The sequence below is a fragment of the Amphiprion ocellaris genome, chromosome 23 (assembly GCF_022539595.1).
Source record: "Amphiprion ocellaris isolate individual 3 ecotype Okinawa chromosome 23, ASM2253959v1, whole genome shotgun sequence".
NCBI lineage: Eukaryota > Metazoa > Chordata > Actinopteri > Pomacentridae > Amphiprion > Amphiprion ocellaris.
In genome coordinates, this window is record NC_072788.1 from 20,404,910 (window position 1) to 20,427,188 (window position 22,279).

The window sequence follows — 22,279 nt, forward strand, 5'->3', positions numbered from 1 at the left end:
CTTCTCTGTGAATTCTGAGAAATAATTTACTATTTAACGACAGAGCTACACATCTTAACTCAGTCTCATTAAAACAGACTCTAATTCAGTGTCATCCATCCATATTAAAGTGCAGTTACCCAAAATGTTTGTTGCATGAGCTCCAACAAAACCTGTCCAGGTAGAAGGCCACTTTGACAAACAGGAAGTGGACGATTCCAAGCAGATTCATAGAAGGGGGAACCGGACTGTACTAAGTACGGTCGAGTATAGAGGGGTGTTTTGTGGGTTTTTAAGGCTGATAATGATTATTAGTGACACATTTAGAGTAGATATTCATTTGCAGTAAATGAAAGTATTTAAAATCTTGGGAGTTAAACTTAGAAGAACACAAACTCTAACAGAAAACTTTGTTGATACGTTTTTGTTTTGTTTGCAGATGTTAAGTTTAAGGAGTTTTATTCATGATGTATAACCAATCAAATCACTCCAGAAGACAGAGCGACCACAGGTAGATAAAGGTTCAGAACCAAAGCAGCGCCATTTTTAAATGTATTTATTACCGCAAATCAGTAAAAAATTAAATACTGATAATCAGTAAATCAGTCAGTCCACAATTACTACAATTCTACAACGTATGTCTCTTTCCTTTGTTATTTGTACAATATACGATGTATATGATGGTGTTTTTTCATACCAAAGGCTATACTATGATGTTTTCTAAGAGACATACGATGCTACTCTGTATATTCTGGCTCTGGGCCGATGCACTCCTCCTCTGTTGTTTTCTGGATTGTACTCAGCTGCATGCCTTCGTCCATCCGGCCTCCGTTGACTCGTCCCGCCTGCCGTCTCTGGAGTTGAAGCTGGATTGGAACAGACCAAAGTACAGTCCAATCATGATGCCAGCTGCCTCTCAAAAGGCTCCTTCATCTGGCAGGTGGCAGCACTTCTTCTGAGGGGAAGCTGAGCTGGCCCAGCAGAACTTTGGAGATGTGTTCCAGTGGTTGGTGGATGTGTGGGGAGATAGAGAGAGACCTTTGAATTGTTCAGAAAGGAAAACAGGGAACCCATTGATAGTTTTAGTTTAGGGTGCTACTGCAGTGTGTTTTGGGGTTTTAAGAGGTGAACAGGAAGAGTTTTTTTTTTTGTATTGATTATCTTTTACTTTGTTCCTGGTTGGAATGCCCATCAATGTCAACATGAAGTTCACTTTTAGTTCTGTTTATTTATTTTTATTTTACTAACACCCATTTGTTTTTAAGCCCCTCACATGTTGTGTTGTTGTAAACTTAGTTTTTCAAATAAATACTCGTCTAACCCTCTGGAAACCAGCGTTTGGACTGTTTTTGTGTTGCTCCTCACCTACTTCAGACAGCCGGGACATAACGTTTTGTGGACTAAAGGCTTTTCTATGACGTTTTTAGAGCGACATGCTATACTATGATGTTTTTAGACCAAAGGCTATAATATGACATTTGTTGGACGACATGCTATACTATGACGTTTATGGAGCGACATGCTATACTATGACGTTTGTTGGACCAAAGACTATACTCTGACGTTTTTAGAACGACATGCTATACTATGACGTTTTCTGAGCGACATGCTATTGTATGACGTTTTTAGACCAAAGGCTACACTGTGACATTTTTTGAGTGACATGCTATACTATGACGTTTTAAGAGCAACATGCTAAACTATGACAATTTTAGAGCGACATGCTATACTATGACGTTTGTTGGGCGACATGCTATACTATAGGCTTTTTTAATTGACATATTACTATGATGTGTTTTTTGTTTGTGTTTTTTGGTTTTTTAGCAACATATAATAAATTGAACAGTTTTAAAAATTACTATACTTTTACTTGTGCAATGAAATATTCTTTTTAGGCAAAGGCCATGTTTGATTACATATAGGCTATTAAATAAATGTTTATTAAAAACTAAAAAGCATTAAAAAAAAAATAATAACCAACTTAGGCATTTACTGAGTCACTAAAATAGTGTAGAGTCTACGGCCACATCAGCATTATTATAAGCATCCTCTGGTAAATTCACTGTAGGAAATCTAGCTGATCTCATCATGATGTCCACTTACCATATCGACTTCAGGAGATGATTAGATGATGATAAACTGTAACCTGCTGGTTGGGTCATCTCTGTTCTCATATTTCCTCCATGTTTGTTTCCTGATGCTGCCTTACTTCAGCCAGTCCATGAGCAACAGAAAACACAGTTTGCCTTGTATCCATTGCCAGAGGTTCCACTCTTCCCACTCCAGTCTGTACATTTGCAAACGTTTTTGCTTCTTTAGATGTGGTGGAGTTTCAGGTGTAGACATTTTTAAACATGCGGGTGCAGCAGCGTCTGTAACCAGGCAACCAGAGACAGGACCGGACAGGACGGGACACACAGAGACGTCTGAAGTCTGTCCACTGGACCTGGCATCGGGTCCTCGCTACAAAGGTCCTACGAAGATGAAATTGGCTGCCCTTAATATTTCCTGTGTTTTATTTTATTCATTATGCAATTTTGATGAGTGTGTGACAGACGTGTATGAGACATTTATGAAAATACGGAACAACTTGCGTCCCGTATTGATTCAATACGGGACACAACAATTAATTGTCAAATAAAGGACGTTTCCGTATTTTAAGGGACGGGTGGCAACCCTACAGAACAGTGTAAAGAAACTGGTCACCTAGCAAACTGAATTAGTCTAGGTAACACTTTGTTTATTATGTGTGTTTTCTGCTCAAGTTAATGTCCTGGTTTGATTCATTTTAAATTACTCCTGATCTTGAAAGGTTTTAAACTGTGCAGTCAAAGTAGTTCCAACTGTGAGTGAATAGCTTGAAATGAACTGCCCTAGACTGCTCTGTTCATAGCCGACCATTCTTTCAAAGAATGCTATATCAAGAGTTATTGTGCAATGATAGATAAATGCAGCCCATTTTTCAACTGTTTCCTGTTTAGTATGTGTACCCTCCTCTTAATTTGTTCTAAAAGAAATGTCTAATGAGGCAGTCTAGTCTTTCAGTCAGGTTAAGTCATTTATCCCATTGGTGGTTTGCATTGTATAACTTTGTTTTTCTCTGTTCTAGGAACTACTTTTAAATCATCTTTATGTGAGACTTCGTTCTCGTTTGGATCATGTTCTGGGACGCATGCCTCTGGATCTGGACTTCTTAGAGTTCACTTGCACACAAGAACTTGTGTTTTTAAATGATTTATCTAACCAAGTAGAAGTTTGCCCAGCTATTTTAAATGCACTGACACAGCTACACCATCTTATCAGCTCAGAAAAAGAAAACAGGAATAAGTACATTGCAACTGTGCACTCAGAGAGAGGAGCAGCTGGGCGACAAAGAATGGTACATCCCCAGAGCACCTTTACAACTTACTGGAACTTAATATGTCTGTCCCATTTATAGATAATGGTATCTGTGAAATATTAGCTGAGTATGTCAAATACTTTTAGATTTTTTTAAGTGGACCGTAGACCTAGTTTCAGCATTTTTTTTTCTCACATTGAAATTTGAGGCTATATATAATATATATATAATATCTCAAGAATAATTCAAGATAAAAGCTTGAAATTTTCATTTATTTGTCTTGCTAACATAAGCATATCAGATTGCTATTAAATACAGCGGTGGAAAAAAGTTTTTGGACACCTCATACATTTGTGAAATATTGCATTAAGAATCCCTCTGAGGTCTTCAAATGCAATTTCTATTAGTTCAGTCACAGCCATAATACAAAACAAATCCTAAAAAAGTCAATAAAAACTTGAAATTCATTGGTTCCTTAAAAATAAGAAATTTTGAGTATTGGGTCCTTTTGGTAGAATTTAGTTTTGTTATTCATGTAAACAATTAACAAAAAAAGCATCATTTGTTTCTGTCTAATGCAGTCACACCTTTTGAAACACAAAAGACTTTCCAACAAATATTTCACGATAATATTTGAGATTGTGGAAAATTTTAAAGGTGCCTGAAAACTTTTTTCCACCACTGTATCTGTCAAAGCATGAAAATTTGCCATTGGAGAAATGCCACTATCTCCAGAACGATATATGCGGTCATGGTTCCATTATGCCAATGTTATGGTAATGATTGGATGCAGGGCTAATTTACAAAGAAATTACACAAAACAACATGTCAGGTTTCAAAGATTGGACTTTTCATAGACCACTTCATTTTTTTCATATTTCAACTCACCCATAATCTGAGATTATTGATCTACTTGTTCAGTATTATAGATTCTTCATCATTGTTCTGAGATAGTGTAATTCAAACAACCTCAAATTTCAATGTGCAAAAAAATGCCTGATGAAGTAGGTTGACAGTGACAGTCAATTTAAAAATATTTTTTGCTCTGACAGTATTTGGCCTACTATATATATATATATATATATATATATATATATATATATATATATATGTATATATATATATATATATATATATATATATATATATATATATGTATATGTATATATATATATGTATATATATATATATATATATATATATATATATATATATATATATATATATATATATATATAAAAACATATATATTTATAGGCTGCTGTTTTGTAATATTGCAACGGATTTTCATCCCATTCACCAGTGAGAAAATAAAGTCAGTACAGTCCAGTTCATTTTTTACTCCTGCATTAATGCCGTGATTGCATGTATTGTTCACCAGAAATATTCTTAACTTCAGATACTTTAAATGTATGGCAGAAACACGCATACTTGAGCCAGATAACCTGTCAGGTGAGTTGGGAGAACAGGTAGGGGAGGGAATCCAACAGTGCACTTAGTTTTGTCAGTCAAGTAAAACTAACTAGAGAACAACACCTAACATATCTTAACTGGCAAGTGCAAATACAGGCCAGGATGTCAGTCTTAAATGATGTGTGGTCCTTGTAATGTCCTGGGAATGTAAGGTCTCATAGCAGGTGGTGGCTGTCAGGTATCTGCCATTCACTACTTCAGCGAAGAGAGTTTCACCAGACTGGTCAGTTCAGACGGTGTTGCTATGGAGTGGATTAAAATTGATTAAATAAATGGCTACAACAAATGTTCAAAAACAATCTAGGGTACACATACTAAACAGGCAACAGTTGAAAAAATGGGCTGCATTTATCACTATCATTGCACAATAACTCTTGATATAGCATGCTGTGGTCAGCTATGAACAGAGCAGTCTAGGGCAGTTCATTTCAAGCTATTCGCTCACAGTTGTAACTACTTTGCACAGTTTAAAACCTTTCAAGATCAGGAGTAATTTAAAATGAATCAAACCAGGACTTGAACTTGAGCAGAAAACACACATAATAAACAAAGTGTTACCTGGACTAATTCAGTTTGCTGGGTGACCAGTTTCTTTACACTGCTCTGTGACTTAACTGCATTTTCGGGCGCATAAATCACACTTCCACCCATTTGTGCGTTTATAAAATTGTTACTCAACTACCCAGCTGCAGAACGTGCTGTCTGTATGACCTTATTACTGTGCTAGCGCGGCTAGCGCTGTATTAGCGTGGCTAGCGCTGTATTAGCGCGGCTAGTGCGGCTAACGCTGTATTAGCGTGGCTAGCGCTGTATTAGCGCGGCTAACGCTGTGCTAGCGCTGTATTAGCGCGGCTAACGCTGTGCTAGCGCTGTATTAGCGCGGCTAACGCTGTGCTAGCGCAGCTAACGGCATGCATTACAGCTTACTGACTCTCACAAAAACAAACCACATACAGGACAAAAAGGATTAATACACTCACTGAAGCGCCGTCGTTCATGCTGGTAGCCGTGGTTGACCCCGGTCTTGTGAGGTGAACCGGCTGCGTCACATGACCGGAGGAGCGCCACGTGATTGGCTGGGCGTTGGTTCGATTTTGGCCAGGATCATACTGACAGTTACAATAAATAATAATATGAAATCTACTCAGTCATTACTTAATGCCTAAGATAATAATAATAATAGGACAAACCTTTAAGAGGTTTTTCCTATTGTCTTCCTTCTGCACTACACCTCAAAAAGTAAACCACAGTGAACTCGGCGGAGTTAATATTACTGTAGGAGTATCAGACATTTATAAAGTACAGCACGACAGAATAGAGTACACCCAAATGTCAAATTATTCAAATTTGTATCACTTTACAGTGATTGCATTATTTTTGAGCTGAACGGTATTTGCTTGTATATAAAATTTAAAAGTAGTATTTACCATATTAAAAGTAGCCTGGATGTCGAGGTGGCTACAAACCCTCTGCAGCTTACTTCAACTGGTGGGACCTTCACCTTCCAACATCACTGTTTTGCATCTGCTGCAAGCTCCATATACCTCAGCTTCTTGTGCTCGTAGGCCTCCTCTGCTGAGCTCTCCCAGGACACTGTGAGCTCAACGATGTAAACATGCCTAAGCGAAGCTGACCACAGCATCAGGTCCGGTTCCAGGTTGGTGGATACGATCTCACGTCATGTTTTGTGGGATATGTGTCTTTCTGATTTCCAAATAAAAAAAACATTTTGCTTTTATTTCTCATTTGAAAATGAAAAGAGCAAATGATGCATGGATGGTATTCCACCAGGTTTGTAATTGCGTTGCACACTTGTTGGTCGTTCTTGGTTGCTTTTTGTTTGGTTGGGGTTTTTTGAACAATTAAAAAGAATAGAACATGGAAAAGATATTTGCAATAAAGAAATGAAGTGAAATGCAACTGATGTTGTAGCTGAATGTATTGATGGATGAGTTCATTTCTATGACAAAATATGCAGTTTAATGGAAAAATTCATCAAATAGGGGAGAAATGGTTCAACTGTTATATAAAGAGACAAAGGATGACAAAACTAATGTGTCATAATGTTTAGGTGGCAGAAACAAAAGCAAACACACTGGCAGATATATAAAATGACATTCTTTATTTACAAATAGATATTATGCAGTGATTCCAAAGTTCCTGTAAAAGATTGTCATACTAAAACATGGTTCTGAAGTCTCTAACTTGAACTGTGCAACACATGGGACACAGCAGGCATAAAATACATGCAAATACCTATACGCTCTGTTCCTGTCACCAAAATAGATCTGATTGCAAAATAGAGTGCTCATTATAAACATCTGTGGAGTTGTGTTTCACCAGCTGTCTCATATTTAACAAGTTCTGAAAATGTACATTTGAAATTCATCTTCCTCTGGGTGTTTCATATGAAAATAACGGCGCTGCTTAAGCTTTGCAAAAATAGACTCTGCAGTCTCTGCCGATGCTGCTCTCTGCATATTGTTACACATGTGCAGGTTTCTGCACCTTCAGCAGCAAATACTCATGTGGGACTGTTGGCTGAGGAAGTGTTTTTCTTTATATAGCAGTAAAAAACTAAAACTAATCCAGTCTTTCAAATATCCCGACACATCATGACATGTGAATGAGAGACAGACTGCAAACAAATACCATGTGGAGTGTGTAGTTTGACTGTAGAGCCAGTGCTGAAACATCACGATCACACATTACTGTTAACTTGCTTTAAGAGAAAGTAAAAGGAACAGCCTAGATGTTTAAAGAAACTGTCATCAGCATTACCAGCAGCTCGTATGAAGCCTGACAAGGTGCACACTACCGTTCAAGAGTTTGGGGTCACTTAGAAATGTCCTTAAATCTGAAAGAAATGCATTATTTTTCAATGAAGATAATATTAAATGAATCAGAAATACAGTCTAGACATCGTTAATGTTCAAAATGAAATGACTATTCTAGCTGGAAATGACTGATTTTTAATGGAATATCTCCATAGGGGTACAGAGGAACATTTCCAGCAACCATCACTCCTGTGTTCTAATGCTACATTGTGTTAGCTAATGGTGTTGAAAGGCTCATTGATGATTAGAAAACCCTTGTGCAGTTATGTTAGCACATGGATAAAACCGTGAGTTTTCATGGAAAACATGAAATTGTCTGGGTGACCCCAAATTTTTGGAACGGCAGTGTATGTGACAGCAATATCTACACAGTTTGGGAGGAATGGATCTAAACCTTTGTCTCAGAGGTCTTCAATTAAGCCACTATGTGCAGAATTTGAAAATGTCCTGACTCCTTCTTGACTCCCTACACAATTAAGCATAAATAAAATCTTTAGAGGAATTGGCCAATTTTCTATCTTCGCATAGTGGCTTTAAAGAGGTTGGAAATACAGGTATGATCATTTCTACATAAGAAATTTGAAAGTCCTTCCCTTAATGAATGAATAAAAAGGTGTGGTAGAGTTGAAGTCACATTGGGGGTGAACAAGCCTCAAAACTAAACGCAACTGTCTTGATTTAAGAGCAGCAAGCAGAGAAGTTGTGAGAGGATGACATGGGACACAAGACTGCTCTCAAACTGTTCAATAAGAAATTAACATCAGTCAGAGTCTAACCACAGGGTTTCAACAGTGCTCCTCTGCTGTACATCAATCTCATCTACTGGGGCATAATTGTGTCGCAGCAAAGTAAGTTAGGGTGAAATGATTTTCCAGTGACAGATGACTGATGTCAGACAGGCTTATAAACAGAATAAAGACGCCATCAGGTCATTTCACAGCAGCTCTGCCTCTTTCAGGATACTCTGGTGCCCTCTGCTAGGCACTTGAGGGAGGTACAGCACAACTCTCACTAAAATACACTATGCCAACGATTTGTAAACTTGTCAAGAATCATTTCACCGACCAAAACAATCTATATACAAATATGGCCCCATTTCATCCAGTGAATAGAAAATTAATCCAAACCTTCCCCTTACGCAGGATTTATTGCTAAAGAGCCAAGCAGCCCACTTTTTCTTCACAGTACAAATATAGCTTATAGAGTCTTTCGGCCATTTCAACTTCTTCCTGTCACTCCCAGAGCCACCTCAGACATCACCAGCTGGAAATAACTTTAGCTTGTGAAGACAAAGAAATAGCTATTTAGTTTTACTGTCCAGTTGTTTCAAAGCAAGGACACCAGGTGGTTGTGCCAATCACTCTATAGCAAAAAATACAGTAACATTTTTCAAGAAAAAAAAGTCAGTGATGCACCCTGATGTCGCTCTAGAGTGCTGAAATAATACAAGACAGCGCAGACATCAAGTGCAATCTGCTATAAGTGAGCCCTCACTGAAGAAACCTTTTCTTTTCTACAGGTTTCATTCTCTTAGTTTTCCGCATCTCTACTTAATGATGACATTTAATCACAAAGAAGTCATTCTTAAAGTCCATATTTCAGCCAGATTGTCTACATCACTTGACTGGAAAGGAGAAAATAAGTGAATCTCACCACAACTCACCAAACCCACCTTTCTGATGGTACTTCATAGTTAAACTTAGACACACGACTACTACAAATTTTTAGCATTACTGTGCAGGAGCAACTGAAGCTATTTGCTGGTCGTAAAATTTCAACATCGACTTATCTAGTCTTTGTTTGTAGTAAAGCTGCATTCAATCATCCCGATTTTCTCGTTTGAATTATGTCTGAGTGTTGGGATATTCTGCTAACTTCAATTAGTAGCGATACATAACTGAAGGCAGGAAGAAATCTGCTCAGTCTTTAGACGTACAGCCTAGAATATCATAGAACCACATTTAAACAGGTTTAGAAACTGCATGATCCTACGGCGAGAGGCTGAGAATGGAATGAAAAACAATGAGCAACTGAGGTTAACAACATAAAACAATCTCTGAAAAATACTCCGTGCAAGGAGAGAAACCAAAGACAGAACAGTAGCACAATGGATGCTGCATCTGCTTTGTGCTTGTGACTAGTCTTTGTCACAGCGGTGCAACAGCACAACTTTGTTATGTGGAATTAGTTTGCCATATGTGTGCTTAAACAGAGTATATTTCAGGCATTAGGAATAGTGCCTGCCCCCTAAGTTACCCAATAACCCATTTGCAGAGGTATACACTGTAAATAACCTTTGATATATTTTCATACTTCAGACATGAAATCCGTAACATTGCTGGTTTCATCAATCACTTCCAGTCATTCTGACATAAATTACTTTTCCGTTAATCCTCCTCACAGCTTCATTCTGACATACTTCCCATAATGCCGGAGAAATCTACGGTATACACATGATGCTACTACCATTCACACGAGAATAGACAATACAGCAAGTGAAGTAATGAAATGTCTGTTCCGTACGTAAATGCTTACAACCTCATATAGATCCTGATGTTGCAGGTAGCTAATAAGCTCAGCTGGAAGCAAAAAAACTAAACTGTGATTCTGTCTTTGACAGTTCATCTGTCTCATATGATGAAAAGTACAGAGTATCATTGCTTGTGCATGCCTGTCCATTATTATTACTGGGTGCAGTTCAGATTTGTGCCATGATGGAAGTGTTGCTATATTACCACCGGGACCTTCACCAGCCACGACACATGAAGCCGACATGTTCAGTTACTGTTAAAATAACAGTACGGAGTGCATGTCTGAAAGGGGCTTAACTAAACACTGGCACATTCAAGCACAGTAATTCTCTGCATAATGTTTTTAATTAGTTCTGGTGTCTGAATGCAGATAAAGATGAATTCTAGCTGCTAAACAAGCCTATAACGTTGAGTTGTAGATCACATTTCAGGGACTATTTTGTCTAACGGTGTACTTTCCTATGTCACCATCACAACAAGGCCTCACACAAATGCTCCTTTTCTCCAGTGTAGCTACAGCAGGGCTATTTGCCCTTGAACAGTCTTATAGAGAGGAATTCCAAACAGGAGAGTAAAAGACAGCAACAACTCCATGAGCCACTATAGAGCAGAACACACTCAGCCATTAGAGATATTAAGTATTCTTACTTTCTTCTGTGGAAACACTATTTTTCAGCAATCCACCGCTGAAAGCAACGCTTTCCATGCCTTCCTCAGGAGACACAAAAGGTATTAAAGGATAATTGTGGTTTATCGCAATTCTGTATAGTTCTCTACAGGTCTAAAACTGGGAACCAACTGCAGGACTCATCCTCTTCTTTTAGATCCAACTGGTACCGCTAAATTTAAAAGCCCAAATCAATGCAAAAAAATACATCTTTGATAAAAAACAATCCTGCCTCCAACTCCCTACAGCTTTACACAACAAAATGGTCTCAAGCTAACCTGGTATGCTTTCAAGAGCTATCAGGAAGCAAACATCCACAGCTGTGGGCTTAATACCTCTGCCAAGGAGGTATTGGGGAAGGTCTGTGTGCTCTGAATGCCCTTTAAGTAGTTTTGGACATCATCAAAATGAAATTAGCAAAAACATACACTACCATTCAAAAGTTTGGGGTCACTAAGAAATGTCCTCATTTTTGAAAGAAATGCAGTTCTTTTCAACGAAGATAACATTAAATGAATCAGAAATACAGTCTAGATGATTAGAAAACCCTTGTGTTATTGTGATAACACATCAATAAAAGTGAGTTTTCATGGAAAACATGAAATTGCCTGGGTGACCCCAAACTTTTAAATGGTAGTGTATATGCAGTCAGGCAGTCAACTGTAAACATACCAGTTGTTTAGTAAGATTATTTAAAGCATTTGAATTCGTGATGACTTATATTGAGCACTGAAATGTATGTAACATTTAGAGTCTATACTCGATTTTTGGGGCCGATGCCGATATCCTTCTAGGTTATCAGACAACGGTAGCCAGAAAGAGCCACTATAACTGATACTTTTCTGAAGCACTGACAGTGTTTTGGTACTGTCTCCTAGCAGCTTACAGAGAAAACAATGAGTGCAGTCCTCTCTTGAATGACCCACAAATGTTTTTGGTTTCTCTGTTAATCATCATCCACCACATACCCTAACACTGTATACGGTACGTCTGTGAGAGGCTAAAATTGTAAATCCAGTTGCACTGTCTAATTCAGTTAAACAACAAACTACACCTGAAACAAGTCAACAAAATGAGCCAGACAATTATGACCACTTACAGATTAAGCAAGTAGGAGTATCTGAACAAGAGTACTCGGCAAGGTCTCGGATACATTAGTCGCTTAATAAACAGTCATTTCACACAGTCGACATATAGGAATTGTAAGAAATACTCTAAAAACCTGAGCCACTTTAGGGACAAAACGGTTATGGCATGACATTATTAAACATGTGGGGTGCTCTAAGTAAACTATGGTGTGTACCTAATGTCAGAGGTCTGAGGTCTGTTGCCAGGAGAACAGTCCTGATCAGCAGGGGCTTTAACTTCGTTTGCACAATAATTCAAACTTAAAGAAGTTTATAAAAGCAGAAGCATGTCATCAGCTTGTGTCATATATGTTGCCCTCCCTTATCTTCTAAAAATGCAGTTCTGCATAGATTTCTTCTTTGTCAATTTCACAAAAATGTTTGCTTTTTGTTGTTTGTCTGTTTGCACTTGGAGGTTTTCCTTTACCTAATATTTATTCAAAAATGGTCTACTGATTGGTTGGTTCATTCAAACTCAGTGGACTTAACAGCGGTCACACTGTGAGAAATTGTTCCTAAATTTCTGACAGTCTGAATGTTATCATAGGATGTTTATAGTAGACTAAATCATCTGTCTTACAGTGCGACAGTTTTGAATAGAAGTTTTGTTTGTTTTTCTGTTTCATATTTTTGCCAACCAAATGTTTTGGAGTTTTGAACTTTTTATTGGATGAAGAAACTAGATTCAGGTTACAACTGTGGGCTCTTTGAAATTGCAATCAAATTTTTGATAGATTAAAAGAGATTTTTTGATTAAAATTAAAATTACTGGTTACATAGAAATACAAGGACTGGAAGTCGAAGCACAAAGTGGTGAATGTTTACAAAAATAAGTAGTTTTATTGCACACAGTTGTTTTACCTGGTATTTTGTTTAAAACCTATCATGTTGTACTTTTAAAAGTACTTTTTGATGTTACTTGCTTCCATATGATTTCCCGGTCATCTTATTATTAAGGATAGAAATGAACACCACATCTAAGAAAATAAGGTATAAGCCAGCTATATACTGTAAGCCAGAATCATCCTTTAAAAAGATGAGGCAGACTGAGTGGAAAATGAGTACACCAAAAAGGTACATCACTGCTTCATCACAAATGGATGAGATCTACCAGCATTAAGAGGATCTGAGGAGGACTTGTTCTTCAGTGTTGTGTCAACACTACCATCATCACATATCAGGGTGAGAGTAGAACAAAGAAGCTGTGATTGAAATCGGACGGTCTTGGGTTCACTCTCAGCAACACGAACTCATATCGTGAAGCACCAGCTATAAAGTGATTGATGTCTTATAAATGTAGACATATAAAGGGTCCACAGGCCATAGAAAACGGGTACAGAGTTCCTCATCTCTCCATGGCAATGTAGCTCACATGGCTGTCAGTGCTGTCAGCCAAAACTAGACTGAACCTGATCTCTAACTTCCATAAAAAAAGGGAAAAAAAACACGCTCAACTGCTTCATCAACAGAAGGTGACATGACAACAGCAGAAAAGTGTGTGAGAGTGGAGTAGGGATCAAGAGAGGCAGAGGGAGCTAGGGGAGGAGGTGAGGGTGCAGACCGGTGTGGGAAGGCCATAGTAGGAGGGGTCGGTGAAAGGGAAGAGGCAGAGGAGGAAGAGGATGACCCCCAGCAGGTAGGAGGAGAGGACAGTGTGGCGGTGAGGGTGCTCCAAGGCGGTGCTGATGGCGGGGAAACCCATGTAGTTACAGAAGGAGTGGCAGAGGACCGGACCCACCAAGTGACCTGCAACATAGCAACATGGCATTCATAACAACTGGTAGTGGATGTTCAGTATGTAATTTTTACTCCACCAAGGAACGTGTCTGTCTGTCTGTCTGAAAAGACTAACGGATTTGGATGAAATTTTCCGGGAAGGTCAGAAATGACACAAGGACCAAGTGATTAGATTTTGGCAGTGATGCAGCTTATAGTCTGGATCCACCAATTTGTTGAAAACTTCTGCATCATTGCGAGATAGCGGCACGGCATCACTGTAACTATGACAACAAGTGAACACTATATCAGCTGCCTGCTGACGATCACATGATTGTGATCCTACTACAAATCGACCTGCGGATTTATCTGCTGAAAATGATACAAGGAACAATTGATTAGTCCTTGCATCATTTTTGACCTTCCCTGAAAATTTCATCCAAATCCTTTAGTCCATTTTTGAGTAATGTTGCTAACAGACAGACAAACAGACAACGCCAATCGTCACATAACATAATAAAGTGTGTATAGAAGAAGTTCTACAATTTAAACATAGACAAATAAAAAATCTCATCTAAACAAGATGACTACTGATGTGCTTGAAAACAATCACATTTAAACATCAGTATTAGTGTTCTAAGTTGTTAACAGGCCTACAGGGTTTAAACAAATGAAATGTAGAATTCTGTCTTTGAGTGTGAGGTGTAACTGAAAGGTTCTCACCAGTTCTGATGAAGATGAAAGCAGTATAAGCCCCAAATACGGCTGTGTAGGAGAACTGAAACACTGTTGCAAACCAGAACAAGACATTCGTTATCATTTTCCTACGACTGCATGACGCAGCTACAGTGGATGCAGTCTACTCAGTGAAAGGATGACATTACTAAACACAGCAGTTCTTACCTGCAGAGAGGAAGATCGCTGACAGCGTCCCCTGTCTGAACCTCAGCAGCTCGATCACATGGTGAAAGTGAGCTAAAAGAGAGGCCACAGCAGAGACCCAGAAATCCAACATGTTTGAGTGGTAAACACATCAGTAGCAGATATTCTGTCTGTGACAAAGATTTACATCAATAATGCATCTGCTGCTGTCAAAATCAAGTTCTGACTACCACTTGCATCTAACACAAATTTGAAAACAAAGAACTCAAAAATGAGAAATATTTGGTTATATCATGAGTCACATTGAGGTGCAGTAGACTCATGGCTGTTTCATCATGTAGTGAATATGATGCACCTATCTCATCAATTTCTCAACATCCCTTTCCTGCTATCAACATAGCCAAACTAATTGTCTGACAGCACCTTGAACAGGCTATACAATTATAGACACATCTAACTAATCATTTTGGAAATTAAACTGTTGTGTTTTTCATGCTTTTGCAGCCAATCACAGTTTCCTATTAATTTCCATATAGAACACAAACACATCTTGAAAAATACCCATCACAGTCCACAAAAAAGTAATTCAACTGTACACCATGTCCCAAAAGTTTGTTTTCCCCACTGGACAACATGTCTGATTGTTTGGCAATGGTGTTCTGAGCATCTACCTGACTTTCTGCATAAAGAAGAATGGCCACCAAACTCCCCTGACCTCAACCCAACTGAGAACTGTTGGGGAATCCTGAACAGTCGCATCGTTATCAGTCCACCACCGACGACCATGAAACAGCTCAACTCTAGGGCTGTGCGGGAGTGGGGGAAGATAGAATCATCTACACTCAAGAACCTTGACCATTCCATGCCTGAAAGACTGAAAGCCATGATCAAAGTGAAAGGAGGAAATACTGGCTATTGAATAAATTGATTATATTTCCTATTCAGTCTTTGAGTTTTGAGGAGAACAAACTTTTGGGAGACAGTGTAGTTATATTGCACCAAATCATACATCATAATACAGCGCTTTACAGAGTAAAGTTAAGACCTAACAGTGGCTAGGAAAACTTCCTGTTAGCAGGAATAAACCTCCGACAAAACCAGACTCGAGGAGGGAAACAAATTGGATGAGAGAAAAGCTGCTAAAATTGTAACTCACCTACTCCAAAAAAAAGGGGGCAAGTGAAAATGGCAGTGGAAGGACCAGCACAGGGCACCAACATGGGCAGCATGCAGGCCCGGAACACCAGCTCCTCTGTTAGCGGTGCAACCACCTGATTTCTCAACCATCGCATGTCACTGAGACATAACATCCAGAACCACGGGTCTGCAGGAGGACACACACACACGCACACACACGCACACACACGCACACACACGCACACACACACACACACACACACACACACACACACACACACACACACACACACACACACACACACACACACACACACACACACACACACACACACACACACACACACACACACACACACACAGACAGGGAGGTTATGTCCTGTGCTGTAGTTGACATGTTTTATGCTGACATACATTACTTTTTTGGAGCAGATTTTTGACTTAAGCATGAGATAGATGTTTAGTTAAGGAGAATGCCTAAATGTTAACCTGTTAAAGTTAAAATGTGTCAAAAGCAAAAGGCTGCACCTATATTTTGAATAAATCTGAAACAACTCTAAAATCCCTTAAAAAAAAATGATTGGCTTGCTCACCAAAGGCCACTCGGATCCCATCTGTGAAGCTCCAGGGACAGTCCATGGCCAACTGCATGAGAGGGCCCAAAAACAGGACCTGAAGCACAGACCCACACACAAAGACAGTTTCTAATTTAGACAGAAATTGTGATTTGATCTGAGACTATTTAGGACATTACGCAATCACTATGGAAGGAAATGCTTACAATCATGTTGTCAACCAAATCTCCACCCACCATCGTTCCTGGGCGGGTTTAAGTCACTCAGCCCAGTGATAATAATGAATACAGACTCATGTCAATCACAGCCTGAGATGAATCCCAGTTAGTTGGTGCAATAACACATGGGTGTATCCAAGGGGACCAACATGATTGTTACAGATTGATATAGCAATGGCTCAAACACACTGTGAAACATGCTACTGGGAAAATTCAAGAGGGCACATTGCTTTTTGGCAACTAAATTCATAAAGCATTAAAGGTCCACATGCCACATGGCATAAGCTCATTGATATGCTTTAGGCCAAGCTCACACTAGAGACATTCTGGGCCTATTTAACCCTTTTTGACCCCTCTGAAAAATTGGACTAGAGATCTGGTCAAGGATCCAGATTATTTAGTATAATTTTTAATCCAATCTTAACCTCCTGAACTGCTTGCAGACTTATCAGCATAACAGCATCACGATTATTATTAGACTTAATGGGATGGTTAGAAATATCCATAGCCCGAAGCTGCAGACGGTGTTGCCAAGCAACTTTAAATATTCTAGCCCTTACAGCTAACATTAGCTACAGACAATAAAACTGATAAAAATTTCACCTCTAGTCCTCGCTGAAGAATAAACAAACCATGCTGACCACATCTTCCAAACCATGTTCTCATCCAAAATCGTTTCCCCTTCCCAGATTTTTTTGTTTATATTGTATTATATGTATTTGTTATTATTAGTATTACAGTAAGCTGTTGCACCATAGTCTCCCTTTTGTGTACATCTGCATTCCTCTGAGATTATAAGTGGTGCCTGATTATTCCCTCTGGCATGATCATCTCAAAAATATCCTGTAGTGTGTGATGCATCATTATTTTCCAATCTTGTAGTGTGTGCATCTCTTTGAAGGTTTGCCCTTATGTGCATGATGTAACCGAAGTTCAAAATCTGTAAGAATTTTAATACTACTGTAGTACAAGTCCAGCTATAGTTGTTGAAGAAATTGAAGAATGTCATTTCAAAAACCTTGGAGAATTCAGTATATGTGTATACAGTATCAGTCAAAAATTTGGACCCACCTACTCATTGAATGGTTTTTCTATATTTGTACTACTTTCTAGAATTAATAATACTTACATATAATTACATGTGGAATTATGTAGTGAGGAAATAAGTGTTGGAGCAAAACATGTTTCATATTTTATAATCCTCTAAATACCCACTGTTTGCCTTGATGACAGTTTTGCTTTCTAAGCTTGTTAGCTCCCTGAGTTTATCACCTAATTTCTAGTTACCATGTCAGCCTTCTCAAAAGTTAAGTGGCAGAATTTATTGCCCTCTTAATACATTTCAGATGATCAGTTTTGTGGTGCTAAGATAGAGTTGCTATACAGCAATTAACCAGGAGAACTTCATTAAAGTTATGATCCTCAGAAATACATAATTAAACTCAGAGAAGAGCCTAAATCAATGCTTGCCAGAGGTGACACAGTAGGGACATCTCAACATGAACTGTTAGAGAAGACTGTGAATCAGGCCTTCATTGTGGAACTACTGCAAAGAAACAACAACAACAACTGAGAGCGACAAAAAACAATAAAACTGTTTAGACCAATAAATACATGGAATGTGAAAACCTGAACTTTGGTCTAATGAGCAGAGATGGGAAACCTTTGGTTCCAGCTTGTGATACCATGATTAGTTTTTCAATAGGACAATAAGTCAAACATGCCTCCAGGCACTGCAGGGGCTATTTTATCAAGAAGCAAAGCAACGGACTGCTGCGTCACATGACCTGACCTCCACAATCACTGACCTAAACCCAACTGAGATGGTTTAAGATAAGTTGGAGGGCAGAGTAAAGGGAGAAAGACTGTCCAAACTTTTGAATTGTACTGTAAATATTCACTTTTCCCTTCATATGTACATAACCTATTTCTACTTAGATTTTTGTTCTATTTACACTGCTGCTCTTTCAATAAACTTTAACATTGTCTTTCTAGAGAGATTAGATTATGATATACGCACAGATATTGGGCAAAGATCCCAGGGGAATGCTACCCATTACTGTGAAGTTGCTAAAGGAAGGTTTTAAGAGGATGCAGCTGTGTTAAACTACTATCCATACATGTGCAATTTTTCATTTTTACACACATACTCTACCACTGAAAAGTCTGGGATCACCCAGACAATTTCATGTTTTCCATGAAAACTCTCACTTTTATTCATGTGCTAACATAACTGCACAAGGGTTTTCTAATCATCAATTAGCCTTTCAACACCATTAGCTAACACAATGTAGCATTAGAACACAGGAGTGATGGTTGCTGGAAATGTTCCTCTGTACCTCTATGGAGATATTCCATTAAAAATCTGCTGTTTCCAGCTAGAATAGACATTTACCACATTAACAATGTCTAGACTGTATTTCTGATTACTTTAATGTTATCTTCATTGAAAAGAGCTGCTTTTCTTTCAAAAATAAGGATATTTCTAAGTGACCCCAAACTTTTGAACGGTAGTGTATATACATACACACACATACACAAGCTCATGATGAAGGTAGGTGTGTTTCTTACCATAGTGAGCAGTAGTGGAAGTGCAATGGCAGGAATGAGGCCTTCAAATCGTATCCCCATGAGAGCAAACAGCGATGGGCCAGTCTGGCAGACACACACATACTTAAGTCAAATGTCAGGATCATGTGACACACCATACAAATACACAAAAATGATGTCATTTAATCCAAAGGTTCTGCAGCAGAATGGAGAGATAGAGCAGTCAGTGACTTCTGAGATATAAACTCACCCTGACACCGGTAAATTCTCTCCATGTCCACACAAAAAGAGGCGACAGGCCCGACACGATTAGCACGCTAGTGAAGCGTCTCTTTATCACAGCAGGGTGGTCCCTGAGGATGGAGGAGAGGGGGCAATGAACAAAGCATCATCACTAGCACACAAGACAAACTGACATTACTAGCTGGGTAGCAGCCGCTTATGGCAGGTGGGTACTTAACAAGTCCCCAAAAAGCCACACCAAACTCCATTCAAAAATCTCACTGTTTTAATGTCTTATGGTTTCTCTTTCATATCTACTTCCAATTCATCTGACGAGTCCTTGAACACTAACTGTTTCTTCATGTGGACCGGTAACTTCCAGAGGTCTTTGCAGATTGCCTGGCAACTGCTCCCAGTCAAAAAATACCCTGGCCTATAACTCCCAAAGGCTACATGCTATCTGTAGACATCAGCCTTAGCTTTCATATTTCAGTTTAGCAGAACAGAACTATGTAATTTGCTTGTAATTATAGGAAAATGTGGAAAGTGTATAATGGTACATTGCCAAGAGAAGTGAATGTGTTACTAACATAATTAACAATGGTTATGTTCTATTTATGTGTCACAGTAAGCCCTGACAGTGAGACAGTGAATAAGGTAGTTGCCTCACCTAAAATAAATAACACCTCTGATAACGTCAGAAGGAATTACTTGTGAAATATATTTGATCTATGACCGTCGAGAAAAATGAGCAGTGGCACAACACACAGAAAATCCCACATACTGATTGAGCATATACAGCTTGTAATATAACTAGCAAATACAGCTAGTTAATTTACCTAACAAACCAGAATCTTAGGTCAGGGGTCTGGACCTGGCTCTCTTGTGGTTCTGTGGCTGCACTCACCAAACATGAGTCATCCTTGATAATCAGTACCACGAAGCTGGGTATCAGCTGGCTCTATTAATTTTGGTTTGCCTCCAGCTATGAGTGTAATTATGTCGTAATTATGTCAAAGAAGCAGAATTGTTCATTAAAAGCAATACAGTAAGAGCTATAAATAAAGTACTTAACTGAAGTTGAGTTGAAACAGAAAAAAATGCTGGAAGTTTGGCTGTACCAACCGTTTAAAAAAAAAAAAAAAAAAATGATATTCCACCAGATAAATGTAAACACCATGGCCACATACCTACAATAAAATAAGGTATGAAAATAATTTCCAAATATCAAAGTAAGGATATATAGTTAAATCTGGACATAGCAAGACTTTGTATAATAAGCCTTAAGCATAGTGTGAGCGTGGAAACATTTGTTGATCTTCATCATAATTTTAAAATCTTGTGTCCCTGTCAGGATCATGTAGGAGTCATACACTGCATACAAATACTGTATACAAATACAGATGACATCAACACATCAACACTCTGTACACCACTGTGGTGGTGTACTGACCCCAAATGCTGAAAATTGTGCCAATGTCCGAATATTTACTGACCTGACTGTAAAAACTTGGAAGGACTCTCCCTTTTCTTAATTGTGTGATTTATTGTTGTGTTTCAAACCACTGTAAGTTGTTATGCAGTATGTGGATTTGAAATTGTAAAGCACTCTGTTAAGGCAGAGGCACATTATTAGAGTGCAATTATGAAACAATCAAATAAGTACTGTACTGGAAATGATAATGGACAGAGCAAAAGTGGGGTCATAGACCTGAAATCCTAAGTCAACAACAAGCATGTCCACCATTCCTATCACATAGACACATCTGTGGAACAGAGTTAATGAGGCTGTCAGTTTTGACTTAAAATGTTGTCTCCTCCTCCTGAAGGGGTTGAGGAAGCTGGCTGATATTTTGGGGGACACAATCATATTGTCGGAGTTCATCTCGAGTTTTCTGCGATTCTTAAACAACAAATGTTGAAGTTATGGATAGTCAAATTCCTGGATATGGTCTTCACTAACATGCCAACAGCCGATTCTTGATTTTTTTTTTTTAATCATCTGTGGCATTGTGCCATTTGAATAACGCAAAAATATTTAGGCCTTCTAGAGTCACTGATCAAATATTAGTCTTGTGGTCTTCCTGTCCAGCCTAGGTTCCAGCACCAGTTCATGAGTCTTAACTGTCAGTGCCTCAATCACTGGCCACGCTGTGGTGCTGTTAGTCTGTCAAATATTATTTAAAGAGCACAAGCTCGAGAAAGCTGTGTGTCTACTTTCTGTTTTACAACAGACATGCTACTTAGGACTTTCAAAGCCCACTGAGTGCCCAGCAACAAATCTGTAGATCGGCAAATAATGCAGGAGTGAAGAGAGAGTGTTACCTTGTTTTACAGTAAAAGAAAGAAAAAAGTCCTAATACTCAGCGAAGCTGTTTGCAGTTGTTTTCGGCTCACCTCGGCAGGTCACTCCTCCACACGTATAAACTGCCAACATAAGAACAAGCCAGCAGCAGACAGGACAGAACTGACATCCAGCATAACCCATCAGGAGCCACGAAGTCGCCATTGCTGTGTTTCATCTTCTCTGTCAGAAGGTCTGGTGAGAAATCCTCGTCCTCTGCCATAACGACTGCCGGTTGAGACTAAACCAAACAACTGTTAGGCACCGGGAGGGCTGGTGCACCATCTAAAAAAATAAAAAAAATACGCCGACACGAGGGGTGAAGTTTTCAGTAATCTCCTTTCAAATCGAAAGCTAGTGTGGCTAGCTCGAGAGCGAGATTCTCTGGCGCTTTCTAACTGCGTCATCATACGTTTCTTCTTCGGCTTCGCCTTTGCTGCTGTACCGCCGCCTGTTGGCGGTCTTCTGTAGGAGCTCGGTGCACGTCACCGTACAGTTTCCATGGCTTTTACCATGCAAGTTAAATGTTGCGGTTGAGACACAGTCGGTTAATTATTATGTAAATTTTCCCGAGTAACAGGTAGAATTTACATTTATGTATGATTACCCGAAGTAGCTTAACTGATTTAGTGTGCTGGTAAATCAACATGTTGTAGGCTACAATATGTTAAAAGAACTGCA

At 38.8% G+C, this 22,279-nt stretch overlaps 1 protein-coding gene and 1 long non-coding RNA gene across 2 annotated transcripts; both read right to left on the reverse strand.

Annotated features, from left to right (window-relative positions):
- Positions 1-275: 275 nt before the first annotated feature.
- Positions 276-5,902, reverse strand: LOC129348098 (uncharacterized). The gene is made up of 3 exons (XR_008600522.1): positions 5,773-5,902; positions 2,083-2,453; positions 276-1,017 (listed from the first exon to the last, which is right to left on the reverse strand). It is a non-coding gene; the product is annotated as an uncharacterized LOC129348098 (long non-coding RNA).
- Positions 5,903-6,895: 993 nt separating this feature from the next.
- Positions 6,896-22,002, reverse strand: rce1a (Ras converting CAAX endopeptidase 1a). The gene is made up of 8 exons (XM_023283352.3): positions 21,652-22,002; positions 19,283-19,385; positions 19,054-19,137; positions 16,283-16,361; positions 15,709-15,876; positions 14,574-14,645; positions 14,394-14,456; positions 6,896-13,700 (listed from the first exon to the last, which is right to left on the reverse strand). Exons 1-8 carry the CDS (start codon positions 21,819-21,821, stop codon positions 13,471-13,473), a joined length of 969 nt encoding a protein of 322 aa, XP_023139120.1. The 5' UTR covers positions 21,822-22,002; the 3' UTR covers positions 6,896-13,470.
- Positions 22,003-22,279: the final 277 nt, after the last annotated feature.